Source organism: Notechis scutatus, chromosome 14 (assembly GCF_049901735.1).
Source record: "Notechis scutatus isolate UNSWTSFEM ecotype Mainland chromosome 14, rNotScu1.2, whole genome shotgun sequence".
NCBI lineage: Eukaryota > Metazoa > Chordata > Lepidosauria > Squamata > Elapidae > Notechis > Notechis scutatus.
Genome location: NC_142022.1, coordinates 1655050 through 1681127, shown reverse-complemented (window position 1 = coordinate 1681127; position 26078 = coordinate 1655050). Strand labels below are relative to the sequence as shown.

The 26078-nt window shown below is 49.0% G+C and overlaps 1 protein-coding gene across 1 annotated transcript in view; it reads left to right on the top strand.

The window, feature by feature from the left end:
- Positions 1 to 26078, top strand: part of PCNX3 (pecanex 3) — a 68160-nt gene that overhangs the window by 1935 nt on the left and 40147 nt on the right. Inside the window, exons 2-10 of the mRNA XM_087943587.1 lie at positions 9828 to 10021; positions 11517 to 11619; positions 13033 to 13072; positions 14766 to 14861; positions 18267 to 19562; positions 21324 to 21453; positions 21547 to 21716; positions 23156 to 23252; positions 24379 to 24514. Of these exons, the coding sequence (XP_087799713.1) occupies positions 9828 to 10021; positions 11517 to 11619; positions 13033 to 13072; positions 14766 to 14861; positions 18267 to 19562; positions 21324 to 21453; positions 21547 to 21716; positions 23156 to 23252; positions 24379 to 24514 (2262 nt within the window). The remainder of the gene's footprint in view (positions 1 to 9827; positions 10022 to 11516; positions 11620 to 13032; positions 13073 to 14765; positions 14862 to 18266; positions 19563 to 21323; positions 21454 to 21546; positions 21717 to 23155; positions 23253 to 24378; positions 24515 to 26078) is intronic.

Here is a 26078-nt window from a genome sequence, read left to right as displayed (position 1 = left end):
GCAGGAGCTATAAAGCTCTTCCAAAGAGGGGAGAGGGCAACCCACGATCTTCTGGGCAATGACGTTCACCCTCTGGAGTGCTGTCCTATCTGCCCCTGTGCAATTGGCAAACCCTACAGAGGTGCAGTGAGTTAAGATACTCTCTATGGTGCAGCGGTAGAAGGTCACCAGCAGTTTCTCATTCAGTAGTTTTCTGAGAAGCCTCAGGTAGTAGAATCTCTGCTGGGCCCTTTTGACCAGGGCTGCAATGTGAGCACCCCAGGTCAGGTCCTCTTTTAGGGTAACACTCAGAAACTTAAAACTGGCCACTTGTTCCACTCGGTCTCCATGGATAAGCAAGGGCTGGAGGTCTGATCTGTTCTTTCCATAGTCCACTATAAGCTCCTTGGTCTTATTCGTGATCTCCACACCACGAAAGCAACCATTGGTCCACCTCATCTCGGTAGGCAGACTCATCCCCCCCACCACAGAGATGGGGACTCACCTTAAGGAAATCAAGTTAGTAACACGGTTGTTAAGTGAATCTGATTTCCCCATTGGCTTGTCAGAAGGTCGCAAAAGGGACAAGACACTGCAACCGTCATAAATGTGAATCTGTTGCCAAGCATCTGTTTGTTTTTGTTTTCTTTTTGAGTATATGTTTTATTTTTATTCATGAACATTTTGAATACAGTGTATTGTCAGGGCATGTCATTTACAAAAAAGCAAAAGAAAAAAACAAACAGAACTATCAACACATATACTTATAACAACAATGATAGTATAACAAAATAATTTTAACTGAATTTCTTTGTATTAGCTTATTTATACAGTAGTTCTATTAATTAGATCAACATGTTTATAATTGTCGACCCTCTTTGTGTTGAATTCTTACCTAACAATAATCTTTCTGCATCTAATTTCTTTTTTTTTAATTTCTTTTTTTAATTTTTTTAAAAAATTTTATTGGTTTTTAAAAACAGACATAAACAAAACATAAAAACATCAAGCTATCTTCCATAGGTGTACATACAGTGTGCCGGTTGGTTTACAAATTGTTTTTGTGCTTCCATTTCGTAGTCTTCAATTACAATTACATTGCATATAATCTCATATTGTCAATCAAAAATTAAATACTTTAGTATCATTATTAATCATTTGACTATACTTTTATTCATTCATGTTTTACAAGATAATCATAATTTACTTAGTTTATTTTATAACAGTTCATATTATCATCCCAAATCTATCCTAAAATCATTTTGTAGATATAATAAGAAAGAAGTACATCTTTATATATTTATTATTTTCTAAGTCTACATATTTCATTACTATATTTTATTGTCTAACCATTGATAGAAAAGATCCCAAATTTTATAAAATTGTTTATCCTCTTGTTCTCTAATTTCAAATATCAATCTACTCATTTCAGCACATTCCTATATTTTCTTAATGATTTCCTCCTGTGATGGTATTTTCTCATTTTTCCAGTTTTTAGCAAATACAATCCTAGCCGCTGTTAATACATTTACAATCAAGTAGTTCAAGTCTTTACTATATATTTCAGGTAAAATTCCCAATAAAAATATCTCTGGTTTCAAGTCTATATGTTTTTTTGGCATTTTTTCCAACCACGTGTGGATTTTAGTCCAGTATTTTTTAGCATCCGCACAAGTCCACCACATATGGTAATATGAGCCAGGTGTCTGATGACATTTCCAACATTTTTCGGATTTATTCTTGAACATTCTTGCTATTTCTACCTCTTATCTCTAACCATAAGCGCCTGGGTTTTGATCACGTGGCCATGGGGAAATGGTGCAACGGTCGTAAGTGTGAAAAACAGTCATAAGTCAATTTTTCCAGTGCTGTTGTAACTTAGAACGGTTGCTAAATGAATTGTTGTAAGTGAAAGGCTGCCTGCAATTCTTTCCAAACTCCCCAAAGTGCCTCACTTCTCCTCTTTATCTTCCTGTTTCTTTTCCTTTCCTTTAAAACAGGGCTCTCCAACCTTAGCAACATTCAGCCTGGCAGACTTCAACTCCCAGAATTCCCTAGCCAGCAAAGAAATTGCAAAGCTGGCTGGGGAATTCTGGGAGTTGAAGTCTGCCAGGCTTCAAGTTGCCAAGGTTGGAGACCCCTGCTTTAAAACACATAAGAATGAAGGTTCCTGTAACACCTCACTGCTCGATTTTAGCAAGTGCTTGGAAAGGGACTGGTGATGGTTTATCTAATGCAGGCTCACCTCTTGCTCTGACGGGGCCGCCCTCAATTCTCCCCATCGATGTTATGTGGCAGCTTTCTCAACCCTTCACGTTGCTTTCCCTGTCTTTTTCCCCCAGGGGGATTACAACTGACTCATATTTATGACAGTGGCAGTGCCCCAGAGTCACATGGCCCCCTTTGGTGACCCTTCTGACAAAGTCGGTGGGGGGGACCAGTTTCATTTAACAACCGTGCGGCTAATTCAACAAACGCGGCAGAAAAGTCGTAAAAATGGGGCGAAACTCACTTAACAAATTTCTCACTCAGCAACAGAAATTTGGGGCCCAATTGTGGTCATAGGTTGAGGACTACCTGTATAAGGTCGTTTTCCTGCCACTGTTGTAACTTTGGTCACTAATCGAATTGTTATTCATCGAGGACTACCTAAACTCTTGTGTGTACAGGTAGACCTTGACTTAACAGCAGTTCATTTAGCGACCATTCAAAGTTACAACGGCGCTGAAAAAAGGGACTTACAACCGTTTTTCACACTTACAACCTTTGCAGTATCCCTGTGGGCCATGTGATCAAAATTCAAATGCTTGGCAACTGACTTATATTGACGACCATTGCTGTGGCCTGAGGTTCTGTGATGCCCTATCGAGACCTTCTGACAAGCAGTCTGTGGGGGAAGCCAGATTCACTTAACCGGGTTAGTAACTTACCAACTGCAGTGATTCACTTAACGACTGTGGGATGGAAGGTCATAAAATGAGAAAACTCGCTTAACAAATGTCTCATTTCCCAACAGAAATGTTGGGCTCCATTGTGGTCGTAACTTGAGGACTACCTGTATAGTGGAAGGGTAGAGTTCTAGATGAAGAATTATAAGCCTTGTCAGGAGAAGGTCCATAGAAAATAAACAAGAATAGAAAGAGTAACTCATTTATCATATGTGTCAGTTAATAACATAAATGTTGGGCCCCATTGTGGTCGTAACAGTTCTTGGCTGTGGGAGAGGATTAACCAGTTGCATTTCCTAAACTGTGTTGGATCTGGCTTCTTAGAGAATGCAACTTAGCTGATAACGTGCCATGAAATGAAGACGGCATAGAATGGAAAGGCAGGAGATTAAGGAGTCAGCAGCGATTCTTACGGCAGAAATAATGGTTTTTAATATATATTAAAGGTGATCCAAGCAGTCCTCAATTTACAACAGTTCCTTTAGTGACTGAAGTTACAAAGGCACTGAAAACAAAAAGTGACTTAAGGAATGTTTTTCACACTTAGGACCAGTGTAGCATCTGTCAACTCATAAAACAATCCTATGCCTGTTTTAGGAGTTGCCATAAAAAAAGGGGGAAAGGAGGAAGGAAATCTGGAAGAGCCGTGCAGCGGTTTGGAAGCGAAAGCACATTCCAACTCTTAGCTTTAAAAGATTGTAACTAAACTACCAGAGCTTTTGCCCGTGAATATATTTAATTGGAGAACGTAATTGATGACACCCAGCCTGTGGATGTGCTCAATTGGAGAATGATTTATGACACACCCAGTGGGGAGGGGGGAAACAGGGTCACGGGACTGTCAATGACGTATGCCGGAGTTGGCTTCATACAGGGCAGGGCCAGTATGTCGCCTCTAATGAATCCTTTGAAGTTTTTTGAAGTTTGGCTCGAGAATCATGATTTAATCAGAGCGATTGCTGGAATCCTGACAGCATTCCAGCATGGTCACAAGATCAAAATTCAGACGCTTGGCCACTGACTCATATTTATGACCTGCAATTTCCCCCTTTTGCGACCTTCTGACAAGCAAAATCAATGGGGAAGCCACTTAACAACCGAGTTACTCACTTAACAACGGCAGTGATTCATTGAACAAACTGTCGCAAGGAAGGTCTTAAAAATGGGGCAAAACTCAATAAACGGTCTCCCTTAGCAACAGAAACGTTGGGCTCTATTTTGGCCATAAATTGAGGCACTGCCTGTAATAATAAAGAGTTTAAACCAACCTTTCTGTCTGGTTGGTGCCCAGAATATCCGTATTCCTGCAACCCTCGAACGAGGGCGAAAATAACCTGCAGATCATTTTAGTGCATTAAGGAATCAATAAGAGCGCTGAAGGTTCTAGAAAAGTTGGGTTCTTAACATCAACTAATTGCCATGGGATCGTTCCAGAGTTTTGCTTTCATAGCCTGGATTAAAATCTGCATTGCTTTTTCCCAAAGCCAGATGCTGAAACAGGGAAGTCATAAAACTTAGGTTGAATTTCAAGCCGAGCAAGAGAAGCAGCTAAGCGCCCCGGAATTTTGCTTTCAGGCAGGGAGAAGAATCAAAAGCTGCTTAATGCACATCGCGGAGTGTACAAGTTAGTCCTTGACTTGCAACTGTTCGTTTAGTGACCGTTTAAAGCAGGGGCGTCCAACCGTGGCAACGTTAAGACTTGTGGACTTCAACTCCCAGAATTCCTCAGCCAGCTGGCTGAGGAATTCTGGGAGTTGAAGTCCACAAGTCTTAACGTTGCCACGGTTGGACGCCCCTGGTTTAAAGCTACAACGGCACTGAAAAGAGGGACCTATGGCCATTTTTCACACTTAACGACCATTGCGGCCCTCCCATTATCCCATGATCGAAATTCGGATGCTTGGCAACGGGTTCATATTTATGACGGTCGCAGGGTCTCCCTGGGTCATGCGATTCCCCTTTTGCGACCCGGCGAGCAAACTCAAATGAGGAAGCCGGATTCACTTAACAACCGCAAAGAGTCACTGAGCAACTTGCGGCCAGAAAAGTCGTAAAACTGGGGTCAAAACTTGCCTGACTAATGTTTTCAACTTAGCAACGTGAATTTTGGGCTCCATTGTGGTTGTAACTCCAGGACTACCTGTAGGGAGTTTTCTTCCTGTGGGGGCCCCCAAAGCTCCGTTCTCCCTTGCAGATCTGAAGGGCAGCTGAATCAAACTGGGGTGCCTTCCCAAAAATTCTATTAGCAGATTTCCCCAATCAGTGAGTTAGGATGAAAGCTGGCTAGGTGACTTTGGGCCATTCATCAGGAGATGATGAGTTCTAGTCCCGCCTTAGGCAGGAAAGCCAGGTGGGTGACTTTGGGCCAATCACCAGGAGACGATGAGTTCTAGTCCCGCCTTAGGCATGAAAGCCAGCTGGGTGACTTTGGGCCAATCACCGGGAGACGGTGAGTTCTAGTCCCACCTTAGGCAGGAAAGCCAGGTGGGTGACTTTGGGCCATTCATCAGGAGATGATGAGTTCTAGTCCCGCCTTAGGCAGGAAAGCCAGGTGGGTGACTTTGGGCCAATCACCAGGAGACAATGAGTTCTAGTCCCGCCTTAGGCATGAAAGCCAGCTGGGTGACTTTGGGCCAATCACCGGGAGACGGTGAGTTCTAGTCCCACCTTAGGCAGGAAAGCCAGGTGGGTGACTTTGGGCCAATCACCGGGAGACGGTGAGTTCTAGTCCCGCCTTAGGCAGGAAAGCCAGGTGGGTGACTTTGGGCCAATCACCGGGAGACGGTGAGTTCTAGTCCCACCTTAGGCAGGAAAGCCAGGTGGGTGACTTTGGGCCAATCACCAGGAGATGGTGAGTTCTAGTCCCACCTTAGGCAGGAAAGCCAGGTGGGTGACTTTGGGCCAATCACCAGGAGATGGTGAGTTCTAGTCCCACCTTAGGCAGGAAAGCCAGGTGGGTGACTTTGGGCCAATCACCGGGAGACGGTGAGTTCTAGTCCCGCCTTAGGCAGGAAAGCCAGGTGGGTGACTTTGGGCCAATCACCGGGAGACGGTGAGTTCTAGTCCCGCCTTAGGCAGGAAAGCCAGGTGGGTGACTTTGGGCCAATCACCGGAGACGGTGAGTTCTAGTCCCGCCTTAGGCAGGAAAGCCAGGTGGGTGACTTTGGGCCAATCACCGGAGACGGTGAGTTCTAGTCCCGCCTTAGGAAAGCCAGGTGGGTGACTTTGGGCCAATCACCAGGAGATGGTGAATTCTAGTCCCGACATGAAAGCCGGCTAGGTGACTTTGAGCCAATGACTCTCCCTCTGCCCAATCTACCTCACAGGGTTGTTGCTGTGGGGGGAATAGGAAAAGGAAGGAGTCTTAGTCAGTTACTTAACTGTCAGTTATTACTTAACTGTCTTGAGTTAAGTAAAGGCAGGATAAAGATGGAATGAATAAATTAAAAAAAAAAAAAGATAGAAATGTCTGATTTTGTAGAAACAAGCCGAGGGCTGAATCTTGATCATTTAAATAGGTGAGCGCATGTGTCAACTGTGCAAATACAACGCTTTAATCAATCTCTTGCACTTTTTAAGAAAAAATTGTTTTTTTAAAAAAAAAAACACCAGGAAATAACAACAATCCACACTTCATACAAAGCAGCCCTCTTGGTTTGGAAAGTCGTTGCACAGAGAAAAGTGGAAACTTGTCTCTTGTTCCAAAATGCAAGGCAGTGGGATTTAATTACAGGAATTAACTGAACCCTTGGTGTGGGGGCAGGAATTCCTGTATATAGTAAGAGGGATTGAACAGTGGGATTGGCGGCCCTGAAGATGGTAGCTACCTTTTTTTTAATATAGGAAGTCCACAACTTATGACTATGATGGTTATTATTTGTTAAATGGGTTTTGCCCCTTTTTTTATGAGCTTTCTTGCCACAGTGAGTGAAGCGCCGTACTTTTTAAGTTGGTCATAAGGTTGTTCAGTTGAATCTGGCTTCCCTGTTGAGTTTGCTTGTCCGAAGGTCGCAAGAGGGGATCATGTGATCCTGGGACGCCGCGACCGTCGTAAATAGGAACCAGTTGCCAAGCATCTCAATTTGGATCACATGACCATGGGGAATGCTACAATGGTCGTAACTGTGGGGGGGGGGGGAAACGGTCGTAAGTTACTTTCTTCAGGGCCGTTGCAACTTCGAGCGGTCCTTAAACAGATTGTAAAATGAGACTACCTGTATTTTTAAATCAAAGTTGGACGAATCGTTTGGAGGATTACTTTTGAGTTGAGTTCCTGGCCTGACAAAGAGGGGGGCATTCTGGGACCTTGAATGGCATTTTCCAGCTCTTTTCTTTGAATTTTAAAAATAACAACGCCGGCCATCCCTTAGGTATTCGTGAAAGGATTACAGCAGTCAAAACAAACTGCCTTTTCCCACGAACCGGGAGTTGAGTTCAAATGATAACGTTAAAAGAGTTGGGAAGGCAGGGAAGAGGTCTAGGAGCTGCAGCAAAAGGGCAGGGCCAGGTCAAATCAGGAATCCATCCCTAATTTGAAGTGTTATTTCCCATTGTGACTCAGAAGGGGCAGGTGGCATCACTGTCTAAGGCAGGGTGTCCAACCTTGGCCACTTTAAGACTTGCGGACTTCAACTCCCAGAATTCCTCAGCCAGCTTTGCTGGCTGAGGAATTCTGGGAGTTGAAGTCCGCAAGTCTTAAAGTGGCCAAGGTTGACACCCCTGGTCTAAGGTTTCCTCTTAATCCAGTGTTTTTCAACCTTAGCAACTATAAGATGGGTGGACTTCAATTCCCAGAATCCTCCAGTCAGCTTGCTTTAAGATGGGGGTGCGGGGGAACACTTCAACTCCCAGAGTTTCTTAGTCAATATGCTTTAAATGGGTGGATTTCAACTCCCAGAACTTCTTAGCTATCATGCTTTTAAGATGGGTGGACTTCTACTCCCAGAATCCCCCAACCACTCTGCTTTAAGATGGGCGGATTTAGTTCACTTAACCACTTGTTGGGTTCCATCAAAGGCTTATAATCCAGAGAGTCTTCTGGAATGTTTTCCTGCTTAGGATTTTGGAGGAGGGGTGTTTTTTTTGGGTGGGTGGGGGTGTTTGGCAGCCTACAACCTGCGACACTGCAGTCCAGTGTGTGGCTGCTGTTGGTGGCATCACGTCACTCACACCCCTATTTTAGGGTATGAGCTGCGAAACATGCAGAGATGCACCTCACCTCCTGCCTCTCCAACGGGGAGGCTCACATCCTCTTTTCTCCCAGGTCCCATCTGGCCACACTCTGCACCAGTGATTTTTTTTTTGGGGGGGGGGAACGGGGGACGGGACCCCATCCTTACAATCAAGCCTTGAACTTCTCCATCCGTTTCCCCCAGAACAAATCCAGACTGAACAGGGATGAGTTTCAGAGTTGCTGTAATCACACAGCAAGAACCAGCCCTACTTAACGGAATAAAAGGGACCTTGGAGGTCTTCTAGTTCAACCCCCTTTGGAAAATAGGTAGACTTTCCCTCTTCTTTGGGGAAACTTAGCCAAACCTCCTTCACTTCGTGGTGTTGAAATTTCGCTTTCACATCCTGCTTTCTTTTTAATTTTTCTGTGCAAAATTGTCAGATCATGCATTTGACCTCTCCATAACTCTTTTACACTTCTCTGGCCTGTGCCTTGTGCATCCCCCTTGTAGCCTTCTGTACCCTCACCATTGTGCACCCGACTCACACACCCACAACTCTGGGAAGCCAGCTTTTGTACTGATTAAACGTTCTCCCTTTCAGGAATTTCCTCCTTATTCCCAGGTTGAATCTCTCTTTAATGATCTTCCATCGGTGATTTATTGTCTCGCTTTCTGGTGCTTTGGAAAATTAGGTAGACTCCCCGTCTTCATGGTGGCAGCGCCTCAAATCTTGGAAGACTGTTACCATGTCACCCCTGGTCCTTCTTTTCACTAGACAAACCCAATTCCTACAACCACGGACCTTGTGAGGTCTTCTAGTCCAGGGATCCCCAACCTTTTCGGCCGCGGCCCGGTTCCGACATCAGCTGGGCGCCGCGACCGTGCCGGCGTCAACTGGGCGCCGCCATCTTTTATGACGAAAAGGCGCTTCCGGTGGCGTCACCGGGCGCTGTTTATCATAAAAAGATGGCGGCGCCAGCTTCTGGTGAGCTTTTCGGGTAGAAATGGCTTTCTACCGGAAAAGCTCACCGAGCGCTTGGCGCCGCCATCTTTTATGACGAAACAGCGCTTCCGGTGAGCTTTCTACCCGGAAAAGCTCACCAGAAGCGCTTTTACCAAAAAAGATGGCGGCGCCCAGCAACCAGCGGCCCGGTAGGGTTGTTCCGCGACCCGATCGGTCCGCGGACGGCGGTTGGGGACCCTGTTCTAGTCCAACCCCTGGTCAAGCATTTCAGACAAATGGTGGTTCAATCTCTTCTTACAGGCCTCCGGTGATGGAGCACCCACAACTTCTGGTGGCAAGCAGTTCCGCTGGTTAATTGTCCTCACTGTCAGGAAATTTCTCCTTAAGTTTCCAGGTTGCTTCTCTCCTGGGTTAGTTTCCATCCGTTGCCTCTTGTCCTGCCTTCTCAGGGGCTTTGGAGAATAAGTTGACCCCACTTCCTCTTCAGTCTGTTAGATATTGGCAACCGATTCATATTTATGAATGCACTCTAAAAAGACCGTAGAAATATTTTATGAGTGGACAGCCAGATTCACTTAACCGCCGGGTTGCTCCTTGAAGAACTGCAAAGGTTCACTTAACAACCACGGCATGAAAAAAAAAGTCGCGAAATGGAGCCAAACAAAAACGCCTCACTTATTAACAGCATCCATTTCGGGGCTCGGTCGTTGTTCGTAGGTGGAAGACTCCCTGCCTTGACTTTGTGACCTTCTCCTTTGGCAGGTGATGCCCCCCAGCATCATGGTCGCCGGGATCTACTGCGCGGTGGTGGCCGTCTTCTTCACGACGGTGAAAACAGTCAACTACCGTCTCCACACCATGTTCGACCAGGGGGAGATCGTGGAAAAAAATTCGGCGCTGGTCGAATCTGGCAAGGCCGACGAGAGAGCAGCTGCTGACGAGGACAATTTGACCAGGTGAGTGAAGGCAGCACAGGGCAGGCAGTCCTCGACTTAAGACAGTTCGTTTAGCGACCGTCTGAAGTTACGACGGCACTGCAAAAAGAAAAGTGACTTAGGAACGTTTTTCACACTTAGCGACCTTGAAAGCATTTCCTGGGATCCAAATTCAGACGCTTGGCAACTGACTCGTATTTACGACCCTTGCAGTGTCCTGGGGGTCACGTCATCCCCTTTTGCCGACCTTCAATGGGGAAGCCCGATTCACTTAACAACCTAACTGAGCCACTGCAGTGATTCAGTTAACAACCGTGCTGCTATCTTACAACCGCAGAGATCCACTTAACTGAGGCCAGGAGGTTTTAAAACGGGGCACAACTCACCTAACAACGGTCTCACTTACCAACGGAGATTTGGAGCTCAATTGTGGTCATAAGTCGAGGACTACCTAGATTCTCCAGTTTAGGGAACAATTTCCAACCTGGGATGAAGAAGTCGGTTTTGAGATTTAACAGATGAACAGTGTTGGAAGGGACCTTGTAGGTCATCTAGTTCAGCGGTCGCCAACCTGTGGGCCGCGGCCCACTGGTGGTCAGTGAGAAAATTTTGGTGGTCCACAGAGAAATGTCACCTCCAGAGCAACCCCCCCCCCAAAGCAATTAATCCAGGCTGCGCAGGAACAGAAGGCTATGCCGCCCACATGGCCCACAAGAACCCTCCCCGCCCCCTCACTCCTTACTTGGCAAATTTGCCTGTTAAGTTGCTATTTTTCCTTTGTCCGACCATCAGGTGTTCTGCTCTGCCGGGAGATTTAGATTAGCTAGAAAGCAGGAAATCCTTGGATTTCTTGCTTTCTAGCTAATCTTTAGATCTTTGGCTTCTGCTTTTAAGCAGAGCCGAACCTTCCTTAGAACCGAAGCAGCGCAGACTCAGGTAGGTGATGGCAGAAACCCAGATCTCTTAAGTGAATCTGATTCTGTGAGCAACTCCATCTGCCTGCCTGCTTTGCCTGATTTTGGGTAAAAGTTGCTCTTTTTTAAAATAAAAAATTCAATATTTATATAAATATTTATAATTTTTACATACAAGCCATGCCCAGGCAGTCCCAGGACCACCAAGCCATGCCCACAAATTAGGCCACGCCCACAGAACTGGTTGTTAAGAATTTTAAATCCTACCCCTGCCTGTGTGTTTGTATGTGTGTGTGTGTGTGTGAGAGAGAGAGTGTGTGAGAGAGAGAGGGAGGGAGAGAGAGGTTAGATCCGATCTCTCTCTCTCTCTTTCTCTCCCACCAAGGTCAGCAAGCCAAAATTCATAATAGTGGGATTTAAAGTTATGGCTTTGTTGGTCCCTGAGGTCCAAAAGGTTGGCGACCCCTGATCTAGTCCAACCCCCTGCCCAAGCAGGAGACCCTACCTCGTTTTGTATAAGCCTTTGTTTGTTCCTTTCTTCCAAGGTGGAATTCCATCTTTTGGGGGGAGGGGAATTGGACTTCACCCCTTTTCCTCTGCAGGGACCCCGGAGGCGTCGAGATGACCGTGTTCCGTAAAGTGAGCTCCACCCCGCCGGTGAGATGCAGTTCGCAGCATTCTGTCTTCGGCTTCAACCAAGTCATGGTAAGGGAGAGAGAGTTTGGGTTGAATGTCCCAAAGGTGCATTTTTGTCAAGAGGCAACTGGGCTTTCTGGCTTTTTTTCTTTGAAGACATTTCGCTTCTCATCCAAGAAGCTTCTTCAGCTCTGACTGGATGGTGGGGAATGGAAGGATTTATATTTCTTGCAGGCAGCTGGTCATTTGCATCCTTTTAGAGGGTCGTTGAGGCCACTTGGAGGTTTATCTGTGTCTTCAGGGTCACAGATGGGTGTGGAAGGACCCATTTACCTGAGGACACCAATAAACCTCCAAGTTCACTTAACAGCCAGGTGACTAATTTGGAAACTGCAGTGATTCCCTTCACAACGGAGGCAAGGAAGGCTGTAAAATGGGGAGAAATTCACTGTCTCGTTTAGAAAATGTGAACTCCGTTGTCATAAGTCGAGGACTACCTTTACAGGTGAAGCTTCGCTCGTTTGCTCGCCCACCGCTCATCTCCAGCTGTGCGTCCCAGTTCCTAACAGGCCACAGACTGGTTTCGTCTGTGGTCTGTTAGGAAGTGGGATTTGCGTCAGTGGTGAGATTCAATTTTTTTTTACTACCAGTTCTGTGGGCGTGGCTTGGTAGGCGTGGCGGGTGTGGCTTGGTGGGCGTGGCAGGGGAAAGATAGTACAAAATCCCCCTTCCCTCCCCACCCCACTGACCTGCTTTCCAGCTCCGTTCTCCTGTGCAGGGCAACCAAAGGAGACTCAACCAATCAGCTGGGACTTGGGAGGCGGAGAAGAGATGGGGGCGGGGCCAGTCAGAGGCGGTATTGGCCGGTTCTATTCAAAATGTCCGCTACTGGCTCTCCAGAATCAGTCAGAACCAGCTGAAGACCCACCACTGATTTGCGTATGAACCCAACTCCATCTTTCAACACAAGCTTGGCATTTCTGAAGTGACATTAACCCCGGATTATTCGAAGATCTTATTTATTTATACATCACATAAAAAGCTGAGTGCTTTTTATAGGAAGCTCTCTAGTGGGGATGGGGCAGTATAGAAATCGGATAAAAGCCCCAAAAATGAACTCAATAAATAAATGTAACAAACTCCTTTGAAGCTCCCAAGAACTTACGTCCGGCCCGGCATGGAATTTTCTGGGCTATTTTGCAAACAAGCTGTATAGATCACGGGTATCCAACCGTGGCCACTGTAAGACTTGTGGATTTCAACTCCCAGGATTCCTCACCCAGAATGGCCGGCTGGGGAATTGTGGGAGTCGCAGTCCGCAAGTCTTAAAAAGTTGCCAAGGTTGGACATCCCTCTATGGATGCCAATCTGAAAATAAAAAATTGGAACATGGGCCCTTCTGCGGGGAAATTTCCCTACCATTTCCTGTAGAATTCTTTTCCAGGCCATGGAGGTTTGTCTCACTGTTGTTTTCCCTCCTAGGATCTGCTGCCCCACTTGGAAGATGGAGGGCCTGTCCGAGGTAAGCAACGGAGAAAGGCAGGGGCCACCCTTCCCCCAGTTAAAACTAGTTAGGAAGGGCAGACCTTTTTTATTATAAGGAACGAGACAAAGGGACAATAAAGAATGGACAAAAGATACAAATGTAATGACTCAAATTAAGATGGATTAATTAAGATAGAATTAAGAAGAGTGAAATGTGTGGAGAAGTTAATATAGAAGACTTAGAATGGTAAATAAAATAAGTAATGACATGTAAGATGAGCATGAATATAATTGAAGTTCATGAAGAGAGAGATATCTGGGGCCAAGTTACTTTCCTAAAAGATTTTTCTTTTTCTTTTATGTTCTGTGTGTTGTGTGTTTATGTTTCTGGGAGAATTAATAAAACCTTGCAGAAATATAGAATGAGAATAATGGTAACCAGGTCAGAAAGAAATAGATGAAACAATAATAATGAAATTGAATAAGAGTCAAGAGAAGTAAAGAGAAACTGGATAAGAGGTTTTTGTATGCTTATATGGAAATGGTTTAAAATAGAATTATAGTGTATAAAATAAGGTTTTATCTGACTTGTTAAATTTATAATGGAAAAAGGTTTAAGTATGTAATGGTTAATGATGATTTGTTTGTTTCTGAAAAATTAATAAAACTTGTTTTTTAAAAAAAAAACTAGTTAGGAAGGGAAGGGTTAAAAACCCGGGGTGGGATTCAAACATCCCAGCCACTGGTTCGCTGCCCAGTTTGCTGGGTGGCCGGAGCCTCCTGTAACGTCCGGGAGGGCCGTTTTTCAGCTTCCCGGGGCTCCGGAGGCCCTCCAAAAAAACTGGAAACAGGCCCACTTTTCTGGAACTTCCCGCTCGGCCTGGTTTTTCCCCTTCCCAGATCCTCCTTGCAGACCCTACCCTTCCCTGCCTTCAAAAATGGGCCCCGTGGAGACTCCTGGGAGGGACAGGGCAGGCCGGGGCCAGCCGATCGGTTCAACTACCGGTTGGGGTGAACCGGGTATCCATTTAGCCTCCGGTTCGCCCAAACCGGTCCGAACCGCTAGACTCCCACCCCTGGTTAAAAGCAAGATCAAGAGATACGACAAGTGCTTTCCCAACAGAGGTGAGCAACCACGGCCCCTTGGCGACCTGTAAACTTCAACTCCCAGAATTCCTCAGTGGGTCGAGGGAGGTTTTGGGTTGTTGGAAGCACCAGGGTTCCCCCCCATGGTTTTCTCCACTCCGAAATATCTCCTGTATGGTTAACAACCTGCATATTCCATTAACCAATGATTAGAGCAGGGGTGTCCAACCTTGGCAACTTTAAGAGTTGAAGTCCACAAGTCTTAAAGTTGCCAAGGTTGGACACCCCTGGTTTAGAGTAACGCAGGGGTCACTTTCATTGAACGTAATGCAGTTAACGAATCCTCGGGTTATGAATGTTATTGGCAGGCTCTATTACATCCGTAACTGGAGGATTATCTGTATTCCTGACGGTTGCAGCTTCCAGGGGTCAGTTGATCATAACCTGCCAACCTTCCCAGCCAGCCAAGCAAAGCCAGGTGGGCGGGTGGGGAAGCTGCATTTGCTTAAGGACCAAACGGTCCGCTTAACAACTGTCTTGCTTATCAACGTGATTCTGCTCCCCGTTTTGGTTGTAAGTTGAGGAGGGGCGATAAGAGGAAGCGGGGAGATGGAGGACGCCTCCCTCAAAATCTTCTCCCGCAGATATCAAGGAGCTCGTCCGAGAACAGGGAAGCAACAACGTCATCGTGACGGCCGCTGACCGAGACATGCTCCAGTGCTGCTCCCCAGAGAGTCGCGGTGAGTTCTAGAATCCCAGGGTTTGGGAAAGGAAAGAACGTCAAGCGAGGTGAGAAGAATGGCTCAAAGGGTAAAAGAGAGCCAGGTTGGACTAGTGTGTAAGGCAGTAGGGGAGAAGCCAGGAGACGGGGAGTTCTAGCCATGCAAGCCAGCTGGGTGACTTTGGGCCAATCGCCAGGAGACGGTGAGTTCTAGTCCTGCCTTAAGCATGAAAGTTGACTGGGTGACTTTGGGCCAATCGCCAGGAGACTGGTGAGTTCTAGTCCTGCCTTAAGCATGAAAGTTGACTGGGTGACTTTGGGCCAATCACCAGGAGACGGTGAGTTCTAGTCCTGCCTTAAGCATGAAAGTTGACTGGGTGACTTTGGGCCAATCGCCAGGAGACGGTGAGTTCTAGTCCTGCCTTAAGCATGAAAGTTGACTGGGTGACTTTGGGCCAATCACCAGGAGACGGTGAGTTCTAGTCCTGCCTTAAGCATGAAAGTTGACTGGGTGACTTTGGGCCAATCGCCAGGAGACGGTGAGTTCTAGTCCTGCCTTAAGCATGAAAGTTGACTGGGTGACTTTGGGCCAATCGCCAGGAGACGGTGAGTTCTAGTCCTGCCTTAAGCATGAAAGTTGACTGGGTGACTTTGGGCCAATCGCCAGGAGACGGTGAGTTCTAGTCCTGCCTTAAGCATGAAAGTTGACTGGGTGACTTTGGGCCAATCGCCAGGAGACGGTGAGTTCTAGTCCTGCCTTAAGCATGAAAGTTGACTGGGTGACTTTGGGCCAATCACCAGGAGACGGTGAGTTCTAGTCCTGCCTTAGGCACAAAAGTCGACTGGGTGACTTTGGGCCAATCGCCAGGAGACGGTGAGTTCTAGTCCTGCCTTAGGCACAAAAGTCGACTGGGTGACTTTGGGCCAATCACCAGGAGTCGGTGAGTTCTAGTCCTGCCTTAGGCACAAAAGTCGGCTGGGTGACTTTGGGCCAATCGCCAGGGAGACGGTGAGTTCTAGTCCTGCCTTAAGCATGAAAGTTGACTGGGTGACTTTGGGCCAATCACCAGGAGACGGTGAGTTCTAGTCCTGCCTTAAGCATGAAAGTTGACTGGGTGACTGGACTTTGGGCCAATCACCAGGAGACGGTGAGTTCTAGTCCTGCCTTAAGCATGAAAGTTGACTGGGTGACTTTGGGCCAATCACCAGGAGACGGTGAGTTCTAGTCCTGCCTTAAGCATGAAAGTTGACTGGGTGACTTTGGGCCAATCGCCAGGAGACGGTGAGTTCTAGTCCTGCCTTAGGCACAAAAGTCGACTGGGTGACTTTGGGCCAATCGCCAGGAGACGGTGAGTTCTAGTCCTGCCTTAAGCATGAAAGTTGACTGGGTGACTTTGGGCCAATCACCAGGAGACGGTGAGTTCTAGTCCTGCCTTAGGCACAAAAGTCGACTGGGTGACTTTGGGCCAATCGCCAGGAGACGGTGAGTTCTAGTCCTGCCTTAGCACAAAAGTCGACTGGGTGACTTTGGGCCAATCACCAGGAGACGGTGAGTTCTAGTCCTGCCTTAAGCATGAAAGTTGACTGGGTGACTTTGGGCCAGTCACCAGGAGACGGTGAGTTCTAGTCCTGCCTTAAGCATGAAAGTTGACTGGGTGACTTTGGGCCAATCGCCAGGAGACGGTGAGTTCTAGTCCTGCCTTAGGCACAAAAGTCGACTGGGTGACTTTGGGCCAATCGCCAGGAGACGGTGAGTTCTAGTCCTGCCTTAAGCAGGAAAGTTGACTGGGTGACTTTGGGCCAATCGCCAGGAGATGGTGAGTTCTAGTCCTGCCTTAAGCAGGAAAGTTGACTGGGTGACTTTGGGCCAGTCACCAGGAGACGGTGAGTTCTAGTCCTGCCTTAGGCACAAAAGTCGGCTGGGTGACTTTGGGCCAATCACCAGGAGACGGTGAGTTCTAGTCCTGCCTTAGGCACAAAAGTCGACTGGGTGACTTTGGGCCAATCGCCAGGAGACGGTGAGTTCTAGTCCTGCCTTAAGCACGAAAGTCGACTGGGTGACTTTGGGCCAATCGCCAGGAGACGGTGAGTTCTAGTCCTGCCTTAAGCATGAAAGTTGACTGGGTGACTTTGGGCCAATCACCAGGAGATGGTGAGTTCTAGTCCCACCTTAGGCACAAAAGTCGACTGGGTGACTTTGGGCCAATCACCAGGAGACGGTGAGTTCTAGTCCCGCCTTAGGCACAAAAGTCGACTGGGTGACTTTGGGCCAATCACCAGGAGACGGTGAGTTCTAGTCCTGCCTTAGGCACAAAAGTCGACTGGGTGACTTTGGGCCAATCGCCAGGAGATGGTGAGTTCTAGTCCTGCCTTAAGCACAAAAGTCGACTGGGTGACTTTGGGCCAATCACCAGGAGATGGTGAGTTCTAGTCCTGCCTTAAGCACAAAAGTCGACTGGGTGACTTTGGGCCAATCACCAGGAGACGGTGAGTTCTAGTCCTGCCTTAAGCACAAAAGTCGACTGGGTGACTTTGGGCCAATCGCCAGGAGATGGTGAGTTCTAGTCCTGCCTTAAGCACAAAAAGTTGACTGGGTGACTTTGGGCCAATCGCCAGGAGATGGTGAGTTCTAGTCCTGCCTTAAGCATGAAAGTTGACTGGGTGACTTTGGGCCAATCGCCAGGAGATGGTGAGTTCTAGTCCTGCCTTAAGCACAAAAGTTGACTGGGTGACTTTGGGCCAATCGCCAGGAGATGGTGAGTTCTAGTCCCGCCTTAGGCACAAAAGTCGACTGGGTGACTTTGGGCCAATCACCAGGAGACGGTGAGTTCTAGTCCTGCCTTAGGCACAAAAGTCGACTGGGTGACTTTGGGCCAATCACCAGGAGACGGTGAGTTCTAGTCCTGCCTTAAGCACGAAAGCCAGGTGACTATGGACAATTCACTAGGAGATGGTGAGTTCTAGTCCTGCCTTAGGCAGGAAAGCCAGCTGGGTGACTTTGGGCCAATCACCAGGAGACGGTGAGTTCTAGTCCCACCTTAGGCACGAAAGTCGACTGGGTGACTATGGACAATTCACTAGGAGATGGTGAGTTCTAGTCCTGCCTTAGGCAGGAAAGCCAGTTGGATGACTTTAGGTCAGTCACCAGCAGACGGTGAGATGTGGTGCCAAGTTAGCCTTGAAAGCCAGCTGGGTGACGTTGAAACAATCACTTTCTGTCAGCCCAACCCACCTCACAGGGTTGATTTTGTGAAAATAGGAAGAGAAAGGAGTATTTAAGGATGTTTCCTCCCTTGAAGTTATGTAAAAACTAATAAAGGCAGGATATAAAAATCTAATAAATAAAATGGGCTTCTCCCCCTCCTTCAATATCACAAAGGTGGAAATGTGGCCCTAACCGTGTCTTCTCTCTCTCTCTCTGTAGCCGAACCTCCAGCTCCTTCTGCAGACTCGGATGGCCCGAAGCCCCCCCTGCTTCCGATTCCCAAGGGAGACCCCTCCTCCCACCTCAGGAAGCAGCCCCCACCTCTCCCTGTCCAGACCTCTGTCCAGAGCACCGATTCCTCCGAGCAATCCCCCCAGGGCACGGAAGGGGCCCAGGCCCCACGTTGGACACCCAGCGAGTCAGAGAGCGTGGGGGACACCCCTCTCAGCCCGCTCCTGAAGGGCAGCTTGAGCGAGGAGCTCAGCCACAGCTTCCTCAGCCTGGCCCTGCCGGAGTCCAGCAGCCACAGCCGGCGGGAGAAGCACCACTCGGGCGCCGAGTACCAACCCCTGGAGCCCCGTCCCGAAGGTCCCCACAAGGCCGGCTCGTCCGACAGCTGCTTCAGCGGCACCGATAAGGAGACCCCCAGCACCTTGAGCAGTTACCGCAGCGAGAAAACCAACTCTACCCACTTGGACAGCCCTTCCTTGGGGCCCGGCCACGAAGAGGGGGTCCCGGGGGAGGAAGCCGGTCCCTCCTCGCCTCCCCCGGCCGACGGGGGCAGCGACACGGACGCCCTGTCCGACAGCGAGCTGATCCGTTCGCCCGAGCTGGCTTTCCTGGGGGAGCTGAGCTTCGACACCCAGAACACGTTCAACTCCCTGGAGACGGTCAAAGGGGACGGCGAGGCGTGGGGGGGCCCCAAGCCAGAGCAAGTGGTCCGGCCGAAGGATTTGGGGCTGAAGAGCCGGGCCCGCCTCTCCCGGAAGCACGGCAGCTCCTACCTGCCCATGCGCACCCTCCTGGACAGCAAGGCCTACACCGAAGGGTTCTTTGCCGACGAGGACTCCAGCGACTGCAGCGACCTCAGCCGGGCCTCGAGTTTGCACTCGCAACACAACTACAGCTCAGACAGCTCCTCCAGCACCTCCTGCTACTCCCCCGAGCGCCACGCCCCGGCCCAGCACAGCCGGCACGGCGTCCCCGTGGCCGAGAGCAAACCCCCTCCCCCTCCGCCGGACAGCTCTGCGCTGCCCGCCATGCCCTGCCATTACGCTCAGCGCACCGGGAGCACCACCAGTGCCAAGACTCACGCCCGGGTGCTCAGCATGGACAGCAGCAGCCAGCTGGCCGAAGGGAAGCCTCCCGGCACTCTGACCGTTTCCAAGTCGGACCTGGAGTCTCACGCAGGGAAACTGACCGGGGAACAGGAGCTGGGCAGTGCCGTGCGCAGCCAGTCAGCCAACCAGCCCGGCTGGCGGGGAGAGTTGCAAGCCGAGGGGGCCATCGGGGGAGGTAAGGCCTCTTCAATGGGGTTGTGTTCCCGACGGAAGGCACTGTTTGTAGTTCAGGGTTGAAATGTGGGTGTGTGTGGTGGTGTTGGTGGGGTTTCTGGGTGGGAGTATCTGAATTTGGCTGCTTTCCTGCAAACATTTCATGACCCAACTAGGGAAGATCATCAGTGCTGGAAGGGAGTGGGGTTTGGAGAAAGAAGGAGGAGGGAGGAGGAGGAAGAAGAGGAGGGAGGAGGAGGAGGAGGAAGATGAAGGAGAAGAGGGAGGAGGAGGAGGAGAAGAAGAGGAGGAGGAGGAAGAAGATGAGGGAGGAGAAGAAGAGGGGGAGGAGGAAGAGGAGGGAGGAGAAGAAGGAAGAAGATGAAGGAGAAGAAGAAGAGGGGGGAGAAGAGGGGGAGGAGGAGAAGAAGGAAGAAGAGGAAGAAGAAGAGGGGGGAGGAGGAAGAAGAGGGAGGAGAAGAAGAGGGAGGAGGAGGAGGAAGAAGGGGGAGGAGGAGGAGGAAGATGAAGGAGAAGAAGAAGGGGAGGAGGAGAAGAAGAGGGGAGGAGGAGGAGGAAGAGGGGGGAGGAGGAGGAAGAAGAGGGAGGAGGAGGAGGAGGAAGATGAAGGAGAAGAGGGAGGAGGAGAAGAAGAAGAGGAGGAGGAGGAAGAAGATGAGGGAGGAGAAGGATAGGGGGGAGGAGGAGGAGGAAGAGGAGGGAGGAGAAGGAAGAAGATGAAGGAGAAGAGAGGGAGGAGGAGGAGAAGGAAGAAGAGGAAGAAGAAGAGGGAGGGAGGAAGAAGAGGAGGGAGGAGGAGGAGGAGGAAGAAGATGAAGGAGAAGAAGAAGAGGGAGGAGGAGGAGAAGAGGGGGAGGAGGAGGAAGAAGAGGGGAGGAGGAGGAGGAAGAGGAGGAGGAGAAGGAAGAAGATGAAGGAGAAGAAGAAGAGGGAGGAGGAGAAGAGGGAGGAGGAGAAGAAGAAGAGGGGAGGGGAGGAAGAAGAGGGAGAAGAAGAGGGAGAGGAAGAGGAAGAGGGGAGGAGAAGGAAGAAGATGAAGGAGAAGAAGAAGAGGGAGGAGGAGAAGAAGGAAGAAGAGGAAGAATAAGAGGGGAGGGGAGGAAGAAGAGGAGGGAGGAGGAGGAAGAAGATGAAGGAGAAGAAGAAGAGGGAGGAGGAGAAGAGGAAGGAGGAGAAGAAGGAAGAGGAGGAGGAAGAAGGGAGGAGGAGGAAGAAGAAGAGGAGGAGGAAGAAGAGAGGGAGAAGGAGAAGAAGGAAAAAGAGGAGGAAGAAGAAGAGGGAGGAGGAAAAGTTAGTCCTTGATGCTCTCTGAGCTTGTCAATTTGCTAGCAGATGTTTCATTACCAAACTATTTAACATCATCAGTGCTGGAAGGGAGTTATTTTCCCTGGCAGTGTTGGTGAGGGTCTTCTTGGTGGTTCTTCCTAGATCTGGCTGTTGTTTACTGTTAGATTGTTGGTCGGAGTTGGTTTTTCCCTGATTGGAGTTTTGTTTATTTCTTGAGTGTTGATCCAGCGTTAATTTTGGCATTCATTCTACTCCTCTGGGTGTTGATTGCTGGTGAAGGACCAAAAAACACTGATGATGTTACCTAGTTGGGTTATGAAAGGTCTGCAAGAAAACAAGCTCAGAGAGCACCAAGGACCCCACAGCAAACACAGGGCACGAAGCTCAGCTGATCAGGGGAGAACATTTGAGCCAGTTGTTGTTCAGTGGTTCACAACCCTTCACGCCCACGCCGGCTTCGCCTTTTCTCTTCCAGCTGCCCCCGGAGAGGAGCTGTCCAAGACGGACCAATCCAGCAACATCAAGCGCGTGCAGGCGATGCGACGGAGGCACAACGCAGGAAGCAACCCCACCCCGCCATCCTCCGTAATGGGGTCCCCCCCGAGGTAAGCCTGTCTGCCAAGGGCTTTTGCCCCGCAGCAGCTGGTCCTCTCCGGCCTCTCACACACACCCCTTCTCTCTCCGTTCTTTATGTGCAGTTTGCAGGACCTCCAGCGGGGCCGAGCCTCCTCCCACTCCCGGGCGCTGACCCTGCCCTCGGCCCTCCAGTTTGCCAGCTCGCTTCTGCTGCCCCGCGGCGCCATCCATGAAGCCTGCAACTTTGACGACACTTCCGAAGGGGCTGTCCATTACTTCTACGACGAGAGTGGTGAGTGTGTGTGTGGGGGGGAGTTGGGTGGGAGGACGGACCTGGCAGCTCTATTAACGGGGAGGGAACTTGTACTGGTGGCTGTTCTGACCAAGGCTTCCCAAAACCGTAATTAAGCACACACTTAGTTAAAACAACTCTTGTTTTCTCTCAGTGCTGGGAATTATGTTCATTCCCAGCCGGTAATGAGTCCCAAACCGTCCCTCGAGATAAGCACCCACCTTTCTCTCCTTGGAATTGCTACCAACAAGTAGAGTGCCAAATGAATTATAAAAAACTGACCAAAGTACAAAGTCCACACACAGCTTCAAGGATTAATCCAAACAGAGCGAACAATGTTGCTTCCTGCAAAGGTTTCTCCACCTTTGCCTGTCCTTTATACTAGTGGCCCCCAACCTTTTTTGTTCCACGGCCCAGTACCGGCATCACAAAATGATCCGCGGCCCAGCATGCATGACAAGGCAAGGCGAGCCGAGCGACCGGCCAGCCAGCCGTCCCCCACTTCTCCCCGCCACCTTCAACTCCTCCTTTGTACCTTTGTCGATGGGCTTCGCTTCGGGACGGCATCGGGACGGTTGCTCGGCTCGCCTTGCCTTGGGTGCTGAAAGAATCCTCGCGCCTTAGTTTCGTTTGAAGCCCCCCCCTTCGATGAAACTAAGGCGCGAGGATTCCTTCAGGACCCAAACACCGCTTTCCAACCGGAAAAGCTCACCCAGAAGCACTTTCTCGTCAAACAAGATGGCGGCACCCAGCAAACCGGCGGCCTGGTAGAAAATGTTCCACGGACCGGTACCGGTCCAGGGCCCGGTGGTTGGGGACCCCTGCTTTATACCTTATGGGAGGGGCAATCACCTCCCAGCCTTACTCCTGAGTCACCCCTTTTGTCTTAGCTGCTCTTGCCTTCTGGCAGCTCTGCGCACACACGCACTGGAAACAGGCTCCCCTTGTTCCTCTGCCTCGCTGATGCCAGACTCCGGAGGCTCTGGAGTCCGCACCCCACTCCCAGGTGGTCCTGGCCCCATCTCTGTATCGGACGCAGGACCCTCATCTGAATCCTCTCCAGACTCCCAGTCTGGTCCCCGTTCTTCCCCACTGTCCGATTATTCTGCCGTCCACACAGGCTGCCAGCGAACCACAACACTAAGCCAGCCCATTACAGTTGTAAGTTGTTGTCGTTAAACATAAATGGCAGTCAGGATGCTGCCTGTGGTTATAAATTCAGGCTGGTTGGTTGCTGAGTGAGCGGAATGCAGTCATGTGACTATGGAAGGTGGTGATGGGGAAATCCAGCCATGGATTACATTATCCGGATTACATCCCAGAGTTCGGAAGGAGCTGGCAGATGTTATTTTGGAGACTTTTGGAGGGGAAAGTGCAGAGAAGAGCAAACTAAGTTGATTCAAGTCTCTCAACGTGGCCCATTTTACTCTTCTGTCCAGGCGTCCGGCGCTCCTACACTTTCGGTCTTGCCGGGGGCGGCTACGAGAACCCAGTGGGGCAGCAAGTGGGCATGGAACACGCCACCAACAGCGGCTGGTGAGTCTCTGTTTCAAGGGGCCAAAATGTATTCTGACCAAGGCTTCTCGAGACCATAATTAAGCACACGCTTAGTGAAAACAACTCTTGTTTTATTTCAACGCTGGGGATTATGTTCCTTCCCAGCCGGTAATGAGTCCCAAATAGTCCCTCGAGATAAGCACCCACCTTTCTCTCCTTGGAATTGCTGCCAACAACAGAAGTGCCAAATGAATTCTAAAAAACCAACCGAAGTACAAAGTCCACACAGAGCTTCAAGGATTAATCCGAACAGAGCGAATGACTTTGCTTCCTGCAAAGGTTTCTCTACCTTTGCCTGTCCTTTATACCTTATGGGAGGGGCAATCACCTCCCAACCTTACTCTCAAGTCGCCCCTTTTGTCTTAACTGTTCTTGCCTTCTGGCAGAGAGAGAGAGAAGGAAAGAGGGAGGGAGGGAGAAAAGGAAGGAGAGAGAGAAGGAAGGAGGGAGGGAGGGAGAGAAGGAAAGAGGGAGGGAGGGAGAGAAGGAGGGAGGGAGGGAGGGAGGGAGGGAGAGAAGGAACGAGAGAGGGGGAGGAGGGAGAGAAAGAAGGAGGGAGGGAGAGAAAGAAGAGAGAGAGGAAGGAAGAAAAGAGAAAGGAGGGGGGAGAGAGAGAAGGAGGGAGGGAGAGAGAAGGAAGGGAAAGGAAAAGAGGGAGAGAGAGAAGGAAAGAGGGAGGGAGGGAGAGAAGGAAGGAGAGAGAGAGGAAGGAGGGAGGGAGGGAGAAGGAAGGAGGGAGAGAAAGAAGGAAGGAGAGAGAGAAGGAAGGAGGGAGAGATAGAGAAGGAAAGAGGGAGAGAGAGAAGGAAAGGGAGGGAGGGAGAGAAGGAGAGAGAGGAAGGAGGGAGGGAGAGAAGGAAGGAGGGAGAGAAAGAAGGAAGGAGGAGAGAGAAGGAAGAGGGAGAGAGAGAAGGAAGGGAGGGAGGGAGAGAGAGAGAGAGAGGAAGGAGGAAGGAGAGAGAGAAGGAAGGAGGGAGAGAGAGAGAAGGAGGGAGGGAGAGAGAAACTTGCTGGTGTCCAGCAATTAAAAAATGGAGGAGGATTTAGTCCAGCAGGGACCATTCCATCGCTGATTGTCTCGTCGCTCTTCTGTTTGCCTTGGCAGGGACAGGCACTCCCATTCCTCCAGTTTTAACTCCACGGAAGTTCCCGAAGGGACCCCCGCCCTCTCCCTGCTGCAGCCGCGGCCCGTGGTCCTCCAGGGGATGCAGGTGCGCCGGGTGCCGCTGGAGATCCCCGAGGTGAGCATTTGGAGGCTGATCTCAGGGCTCTTTCAAACGCAGCTTTTCAAATGTCTGTGAAGAGTATCAGTCAGGGGTGCGATTCAACCGGTATCAACGACCGCTTCGGTGAGCGCACACTTCGCCTGCGTACGCCGGAGGTGGTATTCAGCAGGTTCTGGCCAGTTGTGGAGAACCGGTAAGCGGAAATTTTGACTAGTTCAGAGAACCGACCAATACCGCCTCTGATTGGCCCCGCCCCTATCTATTCTCCGCCTCCCGAGTCCCAGCTGATTGGCTGGGTCTCCTTTGGTTGCCCTGCGCAGGAGAATGGAGCTGGAAAGCAGGTGAGTGGGGCGGGGAGAGAATGGGGATTTTGCAGTATCTTTCCCCTACCATGCCCACCAAGCCACGCCCACAGAATCGGTAGTAAAGATTTTTGAATCCCACCACTGGCGCTTGGGTGTATGCCCCATGTTTAACAAAGCTAATATGTCCCTTCAACTGCAGCTGAAGAAAACAGCTGTGGCACTTGGCAAACTGCTCGGCTACGCGAATCAGCTGTGCTCTAATAAAAAGTCATAAAGCACAGGAAAGAGCAGGGGCCGGCAGGTGGGCCCTCATGCTCGTGGGAGCAAACCGGTTTGGAGCCTGTTGATCGTTGGAACCAAGGGTTCAACCGAACTGGTTTAAACTGGGAAATTCCATCCTTAGTATCAATCATTCGGGTCATGGCTATCCCAAAGGTGGCTTGGCACCAGGAGGAGGAGGAGGAGGAAGAAGAGGAGAAGGAAGAAGAGGAGAAGGAAGAAGGAAGAAGGAAGAAGGAAGAAGGAAGAAGAAGAAGAAGAAGAAGAAGAAGAAGAAGAAGAAGAAGAAGAAAACATGATGCAAACTCTTTAATTTCGCAACGTACGGACAGACTTAATAATAGTTTTTGTTGGGAAATAAATGTGACTGTCCTAGACCAAGCCAAGTCCAAAATCACCAGGGTGTTTCTAGAAGCCTGGCACTATGACAAATTAGCTATCAACAGACACATAGATAAGAGTAAGATAAGATTTAAGCGGAGAGGAGAGGAGAAGAAGAGAAGAGAACAGAAAAAGGAGAGGAGAGGATAATCTTCATTTTCAATTTTTTACTGAGCACACTGGCACCCATTCAAAATGAAATTCTGTTGCCTACTCTCAAAAGAAAGTATATGTATCTACCAATACACATACATAACACACATATACACATGCTTTTTTGGTATATGTTTTTTTTTATTCATAAACATTTTGAATAAGTGTATTGTCAGAGCACATCATTTACAGAAAAGCAAAAAGAAAAACAAACGTATTAATATTATATACCGATAATACTAATAATAGTGTAACAGAATAGTTTTGATTATATTTCTCTTTGTAGCTTATTTATGATTCTGTTAATTAATATTGGCATATTTATAATTATAAACCCTCTTTATATTTAATTCATACATAGCAATAATTTTTCTTCACCTAATTCCACCTCTTATCTCTAACCACTTGTAAAATCTATTCCATGTTAAATACTATTTTGTCCTTTATTTTTAATGTCAATC